At 33.0% G+C, this 11194-nt stretch overlaps 1 protein-coding gene across 1 annotated transcript in view; it reads right to left on the minus strand.

The window, feature by feature from the left end:
- LOC130440591 (hemicentin-1) overlaps positions 1 to 8919 on the minus strand; it is a 304911-nt gene extending 295992 nt beyond the window's left edge. The window contains exons 1-2 of the mRNA XM_056773852.1: positions 8916 to 8919; positions 8378 to 8510 (exon numbers count right to left, since the gene is read on the minus strand). Of these exons, the coding sequence (XP_056629830.1) occupies positions 8378 to 8510; positions 8916 to 8919 (137 nt within the window). The remainder of the gene's footprint in view (positions 1 to 8377; positions 8511 to 8915) is intronic.
- Positions 8920 to 11194: the final 2275 nt, after the last annotated feature.

The following is an 11194-nucleotide window of genomic DNA, read 5'->3' on the forward strand; positions in this document are numbered from 1 at the left end:
TCATGTTATTTCGAAAAAACAGGTGGCCATTTACTTCAAAATACTTTGATTTTTGCTGGATTTGACTCGTCTTGCAAAGGTATCTAATTCGTGGGTTGTCACGATCTTATAGACGTCTCTTGAAGCAAAACGATTGAGTTCTTATCCTCAGGATAGGTAGAAAGCTGAACAATAATTGACTAGCTAATTTATGACGAAATTTTCTACTACACGCTTCGTATCAAGTTGTTTTGTACATAATATTGCTAGGTTGATTGGTTAGTGAAATGATTCAATTTTTTTGGACTATAAAGATAAAATTCTATGCTACAGAGATGTATTCACATGACAAATTGGAAGACAGTACTTAATATCGCCGTAATGAACTCATCATTGCTGGTCCCCAACCATTTATAAGATTAATTGTTTTTACGTAAAACAATAAGCCCAAGAGGGTAAACCCTATTCCACTCGAGTGGTTCGAATTGTTCCTGTCGTGCGGCGCAATTCGAATTTCTTTAGGTAATAGTGTTCGGGAAAGACGTGACTTGGAAGTTGACTCCAATCGACTTTCACCATCGAAAATGTCAATTTTTATTATGGCAATGTCAGATTTGACACATTTGCCATATCTCCAAATGGGAGTAGTAACCTTTATAAAATGCAGCTCTGTGAAACGTAATTGTACACAGTCGAAACTAAATCAAACATTTTAATTTTGGCTTTCGAGATCTGAACGTGTGTGCTTTGGCATTTCTTACTGCTTTTTTCTTGGCATTGGATATTATGATGTTCCTCGTATGTATTCACACGCTTTATATTCGTAGGGTTAATTAATAAACACTGTCTCTCACGTTCTCAATTTATTTGAAAACTATATAGTACACTTAACTAACTTATAATGATGCACTAATCACTATCACTTGACTAACTTGAATAATTTATTTGAATTCTTCGATAACTTTGCTAATTAATTATTTCCACCACGACTATTCATTATAAACTGAACTCTCGCTATAAAAACAAAAATCAAGCCAATTCCGTGTATTTTAGAATTCTACTGTATCCAAGCAGGACCGGCTCCAGGGCGGAGATGAGTGCAAGTACATTTTAATTTGATCGATAACATTATCTTAGGTTACAAGGTATTTCGAAAATCATTGATATTTAAAAGCCATTGGTTATGAAACACAAATAATCCTCACGAGTATGGAAAATGATAAAAGTAGTGATTCGCCGTTCATATTAACTGTTGATAGTTTTGATCGTCGCTCATATTCCTGAATCAATTTAGGACCGATCGCATGCACTATATCAAAATTGTCGTTGACTTCTCCTCCCCGCAAACGACCATTTTGTAAGTACGCATGCGATGGGTCCTAAACTAAGTTGAACAAAGCTAATATCTGTCAAATAATTAATAATGTGAAGTTCTTCTCATTTATTTATACGATTTCTATTCGTGTGGAGAATTGATAGACGCTATGTCTTACGTTCTTAAATCATTGAAACACTATACACTACACTAACTTATAATAATTTATTTATCACTATCGCTTAACTAACTTTGGATTTGAATTTATCGATTACTTGCTTTTTTGGTCTATTATCTACGATTATTTATTATAAACTAACTAAACTGCGCTTCACAAACTTTTTATATATCTCGAAAGAATTCTAAAAACAAATGCATAAATAGACCTTCCTAGACATTATTCGAAAGAAAACATGTAAATAAACCACCTGACATAGTGAAGACCTGTATAAAAACAAACATCAAAGGCCGCCCAATTTTAGAATTCCAATTAATCTAGTCAGGGGCGATTCCAGGTCGAAGATGCGTTAGAAAAAATAACAAAATTTCAAGATATTCATAAATCTCAGAATATTCTGTCTTGATTCATGGAGATCATTTCATTTGAATGTATGATTTACAACATCATTTGCAGGAACCGAAACAGCCCCTCCGAATAAAACGTGTATGTATTAAACTTCTAACAAGTTTATCCGAATTCATAATTGTAACTCAAAAAAGTGGAATGTATCATTCCCATTGATTCGATTCCCCTCAACAGTATCATCGGAATGTGAAATGAAAAGCGAAAAAAAAAGATGTTTCCATCCAATGTTATCACGCCGAAAATTAAAATTTTATGAAATATGTCAAACACGCACGCAGGAGTATCAAACAGTTGCGAGGGAGCTTGAGCACGTTCTCTCACATGCCCGACTTTCATTTTATATCACTGTGCGTGTGATTGTCAGCTGTATACCAGGGTTTATTATAATATATTGATTCCCAATTTCTATAAATGTAAAGCGATTTGATTCATTATTGACATCATTATAATGCATGAATGAATCAACATGTTGATTGAGTTCATTTGTTAAAGAATCCCCAAGGAATTACTTCTGAAAGGAGGAGAACAACTAAAGGCGTTATTTCCGAATCAAATTTAGGTGGCTTCCGTATTATTATGAGTATTATTATAGAATAATGTTTTTTCAATGAACTGGCTGTACTGGTTAAAGAACTAATGGTCAGCTATAATAGTCCAGTGAACAGAAGTTTTTACTTCAGATTGCCAGACGCATCGATTTACTTGAAATTTTAACCGTAGATACGAGGTCTGTCTATTAAATAATGTGATTGGTTACGAAAAAGAAATTTATTGTATAAATTATTCTACATTCTAACACACTCTTCCACTCTATGTCAAACTTTATGATGGCAATTTTAAATTTGACATATTCAAATTAGTGTTGTCACATTTCAAAATTTGAGTAGCAACCCTCGTAATATAAAACAATCAGTTCAAATGGAATGCAGAATAGAATACAAACAAAAGTTCTCAAAGAAATGATATAAATGCGGGACATTACACAAAAAGATCTGCGTAGTTTGTTAAGTACTTGGAAATTATCAATATATTATTCAACGGTGCACTGACTTTGGCACAATGAGCTCCAGTTTTCAGTGACTATATTTTCACGAGGAATATTAAGAGACAGAATAAAGGCAGAATTTATTCCAAGACCCGCAGCGTCGCTTTGGAATTGTCTCAGTAATTGAAGTTTCTCCAATTTCTGGAAATACTAAGGTCTCAGCAACTTCAGGAACAGACATCGTAAACAAAAAACATCCAACTTCATAATGCTCTAGTTCTGGCAGTTGAATCTGAATAATATTTATCTATATACTTCCAATTTTGTTTATTTTCTAGGTAGGAAGAACGCAGATATAGGCTGGAACTGAAAGTTTATCAAAAGCAAATTTGTGGGGAACAACTTTCGAACAAGTTCGTTCAAAAGTTAATTAACAAACTTTGAATGAAACAAAAAAATATGGCGAGCGAACTTTGCGGTGGTAAATATAATCTGACAATTTTATTTGGATTTATATCTGCAGTAATAATTTGAATGAATAAACACAGGAGGTTCAACTAAGTAGTTAGAGAATTAAACTCTAATTAAAAATTATTATATTCACAAAAAAAATTCATCTCGATAACGGAATAATGAATGTATCAAAGTTACTGGTAGTATGAAGTAGAAGTTATCATGTTTACCAATATTACTGGGAGAGGTCCCGTTGCCGTTCCATATGCCCTTCAATTTTAGATGTATAGAATCGATGTTTTGAGCTATAACTCTTAAACAAAGAGAGATATGAAAATAAGTTTTTCGTGAAAACGATTCACATTAGAAAGTTCTACAAAAAAGATCTGAACAGTTTTTTGCACAAAATCGATATTAAAAAAGCTACGGTCAATATAATGCAAAATTATTGCAAAATTGCCGAGTTTTTTTCTCACTCTATGGGTCATTACTTGGTTCGTAGATGACATAGAAAGATTTAAAATAGCTCATTTCAAGCGCTATAGTTTGCGTTCCAAAATGAGATGTAGTAAATTTTCTAAATATTGTTTCTTTGTTAAATACAGAAGTTTGAATGTACAAATTTTGTTTTAAGGGTATGTTTAATTGGTATAATAAGTTTTTTTATTTCCAAGATCAGTTCCTGATTATAAATGTTTAATGAAGACGCTTCGATAGCTTGTGAAACCGATTTTGAGTCTGTCATTATAGAAACAGTTTGAACTGGATTTAGTAGACACCATACTAAACAATATTTCATTGCCCACGCCTCGGCGGAGTTGACTGAATGAAAATTTGGGATTCTAAATTCCTTAACATGATTAATATTTGAAATGAAAAATTCTGCTCCTGTTCCATCGTCACATTTAAACCCATCTGTATATATTTAAGTTATTTATATTGGTAATTTCGGAGTATATGACGGTTGGCCGAGATACACAGGCAATTTTTTGCATCATTTCCATATAAAATAATCTATATTCAATTATTTGTTCCTCGGCTAAATATTGTCTACGAATATTTACTGGCGGCTCTTGAATTTGTGCCAAAACTGCTTGGTTGAATGACATCATAAGACCCATACAAATTTTTAATCATTTATATTGAATACGGTCAAAGATTTGTTTTAGATGTTGCCCCATATAATTTACATTAATAGCCCAATATGAAACGAATATAAGCCTTATAGAATGTATACGCAAGGTTCGTATCTGGCTATTGAATAACGAGCCTGCTCGCCTAGAGGGCGCCCTAGAGGGATAATGAGTAGTGCGTTTGGTACCTAAATGTATTCTCTATACATGTCCCAAAACACGTTTCCGTCACTATTATAATATTTGCGCAGTAGTGGTTTGAATCGAACGTGTTTTTTTGACGAAATGTGTAACGAAAAACAGGAGGAAAAACATCAATCTCAAATTTCTCATTAAATTGAAAAAAATTTTTTTGAGTGGTATAAGCGATTTAGCGAAGGCCGAAAGAGCAAATCAAAATTCAAGATATGTTAATCGTTTTTTTCGACATTAACGGTATCGTGATGACTGAATGGGTTACAACCTCTCAACTAGACTTACTATTTGTCAGTTTTGGCAACATTGCGAAACGAGTTCGTAAAAAACGGCCGATTTGGCACCAGGACAACGCACCTGCCCATAACGCGCTACCTGTGAAGCAGTATTTGGCCAGTAAGTGCACTCCAGTGTTCGAATACACGCCGTACTCACGGTGATGATTTGGTGATGATTTGGCATCGTGCGACTTTTTTTGTTTCAGAAGATACGATCTGCTTAGAAAGGAACCCAAAATGAGTCGATTGAAGCAGTAAAGCAAAAAACGGCAGAGCTCCTCCCCAAAGAAGACTTCCAGCATTGCTTCGATCAATGGAAAAAACGTATGGCGAGAGGAGCGTACATTGGGGGGGAGGAACCAGTCTCGTTATTTAAAAGCCAGACCTCGTATGCTCGTATTTTCTTTTAGAAACTACTTTTAGCAAAATCATACCTTTTTTTTTAATATAATTGATCTGGTTTGTCCATAGTAATTTTTTATCCAAGATAATCCTAGATATTTGAATTCGCCGACGAATGGAATTGTAAAATGAGACAGAAAAGAAGCTCAAGGAGTCCTAACTCGATGTCGAGTGAAGCATAGTAAGTTAGTCTTATCCTGGAATCCTACATAATATATCCTACACTGAATCCTATACCATCGCATCAAATTATTAGTTGTTGAATTAATTCAAATAATTTCAAATGAATCCATTTCAAAATGGTTCGAATCGTAAAAATGTGGATCAAAACGTGAGAATCTCTAATTATTTCATCAGAGGATTAAGTATTTGTATATATCTCATTAAACAATCCCGTTTTCGACTGATAATATCCGTTTTATGATGAATCCATAGTAGTTCCTTGATATTGACATTCTGGAATTACTTTAAAGACAATTTTATGTCGCTAGTCATATCAAAAGAGAAATATACCCTAATAATTTTAATTGCTCATAAACTTTTATGATATCTATTTATCTTAATAAGAATCCGGAACACATGAGCACCGGAAGCTATATAAAACTGGACATAAAATGTCAAAATTAATGTTAGATATGGTAATAGAAGTTATACTTTGTACGACATGATGTCATGATAATGGTTGTGTCATTGCGGTCGATATGGAAGAGGGGTTGTCATAATGCGTTTTATATTACCGAGTAATTCTCGTAAATAATATATTGTTGAATTTTTTATGATTGTTACAAAGGGGTTAATTTACAATTGATATATTTTTTTTATCACAACTACTGGGGTAATTTATTGAAATATATGTGAATAATATCATTTATTACTTTTACGATTTTCTAGATAAAACAAGTAAACATTAACTGAATGATTAATTATATTTATTGATTGGTAAACTTATTTTTAAAATCTTAATGATTTTAAGTAAAATTGGGTGAAGAAACTTTGAACAAAGTGATCCTCATTCACCCTGGAGTAGTCGTGATGGATCTATTAGTCCCAGTCTGTTTAGTTTAGAAGTAAATCAATCTAAACGTCCTCTCTTGGTTTATGAGCATAACTAATACGTTTATAGATTCAACTGTAGGTAATACTGTGGGCTATAGTGTCAAGGTAAAAGACTAAAAAGAAATTTGTGATAATGTCTCTTTATGGTAAAAGTTACGGATTGTTAACCATTGGGCATAAGCTGCCTCTGACTTATATATAATATATAATTTTTTTCATCGTCGACATCAGTTCTCTATCAGCTGCTAACAAAACGTCGAGAATAATTTCTACATCTACATATTCATTATTTCCATCATTTGTTGATCTTGCGTTTAAGCATGACTGGCCGGTAATGTCCGCTACAACCTTTGGTATACGATTACAAAAAGATGGTGTTGAGTAGATCAATCTGGATCAAATTCCTTCCATAACCAGGTTTGTATTTGATAATATAATGGATTATTGGATATTATCAAATTTATCATCAGTAATGATACACTAGAAAAAATAACTTTAACAGAAATGAAATTAAAAATTATTGCGTTAAATTGAATTAAGAGAGTTTTTGATGGAATTACCAAAATGGAATTTCACTAGTAGAGTTTCATCTGATAAAAAGTATTTAGAGCCAATTTAGCAATGCAAGGCTGCATTGTACAAGAATTATGTCGAGTATTACTTAAAAACTTTTCATGGGAAGTTTGCTTTAAATTTTCTAGGCTTTTATTCTCAATCAAAGTGACCTTTGTCACGTCGATGAACAGTTATACAATCGACATATTACTAAAAAAAAATAGAGCATGAAAAGTCTTTGGGCAAAAGTAATGCCCGGCTTGTTTTCACAAAGGATCTTGAATCAATACTTAATTGTCCAATGCTCAAGGAATCAAAAATTTATTACAAAAAAAATTGATGGTCCACAACTTTACTTTGTATAATTTGATAGCAAATTATGCATACTGTTTTTTTTGGGACGAAGCTAAAGGAAAAAAGTGACTTCGAATGAACTTGCAACAATTTTGTACAATTTTGTCGAATCCAAAGTATCAGAAGTCGACGAAATTATTTTGAATAGTAACTTCTGAATCTATCTATAAACAAGGGCATAATTACTACTCAGAAGTACTTGGTGTGTGGACATACACAGATGGAATATGACAGCATTCCAAAAGTGAGCTAAGGATCCGTAATAGAGAAATTTTTTCACTTGCTGTTTATATTACTGCTTGTAAATCTGCCCGCTCAAATCCTCGATACCATCAAGTTGAATATTTGAATCATAGATATATCAAAAACTTTCCAGCGTTAAAACAGTTCTGGATATAAACCAGCAGATCCTACTGTTAATGATTTATGTGCCGTATAGTACAGACCTTCGACAAATTACATTTTGATGATGATTGGGTGGCATTGGAGAAAAGTTTGAGTCGAAAAAGTTAAGAGGTTGATGTTATAGTTTCTCTTTATCAAAATCTTCTGCCGATTGAAGCTCTCGGAGAGTTTCCCCTCTCAGGACATTTTGCATTTCGGTTACTCTCGATAGTGAAAAACTTGCACGTGTAAACGCACCTTCTTGTGATTCGCCATATCAGTACTTTATCAAAAGCCATTGAATAATGGATATTTTCCATCAAACCAACTGGTCAACTTTCTTTGACATTAGCTCCAACAGATGTGTGGCAACCGATATTTATTCTGGTTGAGAATATCCAGGTTGAAATATTCTCGATAGCACTTTTTGATTAAAGCCTTCCATGACTTTTAAATCTATATTAACACATTTTACACGATTCAACTACCTACTAACTCCCAAAAGTAACTTAAAAAAATTTGACGATAACTTTGAGTTACAGAAAAGTGACAATTTACAACTTATGAAAGGATTTTAGACGCGTATGACAAAAACTGACATTTTTCTGTTAATTTTTGAGGAGCTAGCAATAAAAACAGATTTGGTTCGAGTGAATTTGAGTGTTGCTTAGTGTTATTGGTATGTAATCGAATACCACTTACCTGTATATTGGAAATCCGGAACCGTATTGAAACCAGAAAACCATGTATACCTTGTCATGACCAGGAGGTACGACATCACAAGGTAAACTAACACTTTTTCCTTCGACCGCTTGGATATCTTGTGCAATAACAACTAGAACAAATTAAATGAGAATTAGGTATACTCCTTGTATGGAATAACTATCTATGAAGCGATTCTCAACAATTCAAATAATAGCATTTAGCTAATATGTATATCTGCAATGATTACTAAATCATACATCAGCTAACACTTCTGTGTTTTTCAATTAGAACCAGTATAATTCATTCATCTTTTGACTCAATTCATTCATACATTAAAGTTTACCTTTCAATTATATTGGATATTGGAAATCAACAAATAATGCCGATATCCTAGTAGTTATTTCTCGAAACAAAGGTGATTTGGATTTCGTGACTCATTGATTAATATGATGGGGCTGAAGGTCAATGTGCAGAAATTAAGTGTTGGATTAGAAACAGAAGATTTACAACTTGAAGATGAATGACTGAAGTATACACATATTTGGGAACAAAAACCACAAGCAGCAGCAGAACAAAATCAGAAATAGAGCGGATAATGGAACGAAAAAAAAAATCATTGGACCAATCAACTCGATACTATGGTCTAATGAGTCTAGAAGAAAAAAAAACATTAAATAATTAACATTATTTTCAAGAGTGTTATTTTATATAGATGTGAGCGTGGTAGCTAACGTCAAGAATGGAACGAAGACTATAATCCTCAAAAATGGATTTTTGGCGACGAGCAGCAGAATTTTCAAACATATTCCAAATAATGATGAGAAATGATGGATGTTATGAAAACCATATTGGACAAGCAACTCAGCTGCTATGACCATGTACAGAGAATGGAGTCTGTATAGAATATCAAAATTAATGATGGGTTGGAACCACATTTTAGGGCCGTGATTATATCAAAGAATTCACACCGCAGAACTTTTGAAAAATTCAGAATATGAAAATTCCTAAGAGATTGCTCCAAATCATTCTGGAATTTGGAATATTCAAACACTACTTTCGTATTATTATGTGATTAATTCTTTAGAAATGATTTGAAATCATTTGAAAACAACACTATGCACACATAATCGATTTTCTACTTTGAGTGTGGTTGTGATTGGAAATCAACCTCAACTTCAACCACATGTAGTGGTAGTAAAAAATTTATTCTAATCTCAATTTATAATTGTGAAACATAATATTAAGTGAAAATTTATTCAATTTTTAAGCAGTTATGTTGATATTTCATACATGTTTTAGTAGTTTCGACCAATTAGGTAATTTCCACCAATCATGATTTATTGTAGTAATATAACATCTCGGAATCCATCCTGAAATTGAACAATGAGAAAGACACTACTCAAAAGCTTGGATTTATAGTTTGAGAAAGAGCTCTCATTTCAAAATTTGCTCATCTCCATCACTTTTTAAAAATCTATCAAAATTTGGACACTACGTACTTGAACAGCTTTTTTAATTGCAGCTTTATAGCAATCATTTTTTTAAAAGCTTCTATTAGCTTCACCTATATGTAGGTTTGTGAGCTTGTGTGTTTGTCTTTAACCCTACTTTGGAGTAGAAACAAGCTGCTTATTACTGTTAGTATATTACAGCACTTTAATTGAGTTCGTTAGCCAAGCGGGCTAAGGCGTCAACCTCCAGATTGGCCAGTCGTGGGCTAAAATCCTGTTCACGCTATAAAAAATGTTTGTTATTATTGAATATTATCTCTTTACATCAGAAAAAATTTTAAAATAAAATTGTCTTCCCCTTCGTTGGAGTCTGACTGAAAAGATCAAAGTAGTGAGCAAGGCAATATCGACGAGAGGTCTTATACCAGGGAACCGGGAGGATCGAGAGAAATGGAGATTGGGCACCTCATTATTCCAATAAATAAAATATTGGTATAAGTCATAAAGGACATGATACATTATCCTTATATTTCACTAAACTAATTGTAACGCTCTCTACATTGGGCAGACATCTGAGTATTTAGAAAATAGACTAAAAGATCATCAATAGGATAGAAAGAATTGAATCTGTATGAACTAACCATTAAATATCAAACAAACATGAATTCAAACAAACTCTAGTTTGTAAATTCTAATACTACTACAAATAATTTAATTGATGACTGCTACGTATTTGAGATGTAAAAACTAAGTAAAACATCTGCTCTGATGAGACGTAATAACGTCAAAACGAGTCAGTGGTTACAAACCTTGCAATCGCGAACCATTGGGGATGTTAATATCTATTAACATCACTCTCTTCATAGGGGTTGTTATTAAATATTCGTCGAGGCATTAGCCAGGAAAGTAGTTATTTTCTTCTTTGAAGAATGACAGAATAAATTTTGGAAATATTGAATTCGAAATATGTAATAGTATGAAAGTTGACTGGGTAGCAGCTAGAGGAGTTCGTTTTATTAGAGGACCCAGCAATTCTGCACGGTAAATTTGACAGAATATCACGCTAGAATACGTGGGTTACTATTATTAATATTTTACAAAAAAAAAACAGAAATTAATCCTGGAAACATTTTTTTCTCTCTGAAAAGTATGGTCTTGGAATTTTTCTACAGCTTCCGAAAGTGATGGAAATCGCTGTCTGCGAATATTTTATGAAATAGAAAAGTCATTAAGCGATAAATCGGGTGAATACGAGTTCAAGTAGCTTTCCCGTGGTCTCTACTATTTCCACACATGAAATATAATGTTTTATTAACAGTAGAAATGAGTTATTCATATTGGAAACAGAAATCTGGCAAAAACT

This window comes from Diorhabda sublineata, chromosome 2 (assembly GCF_026230105.1).
Source record: "Diorhabda sublineata isolate icDioSubl1.1 chromosome 2, icDioSubl1.1, whole genome shotgun sequence".
Lineage (NCBI taxonomy): Eukaryota > Metazoa > Arthropoda > Insecta > Coleoptera > Chrysomelidae > Diorhabda > Diorhabda sublineata.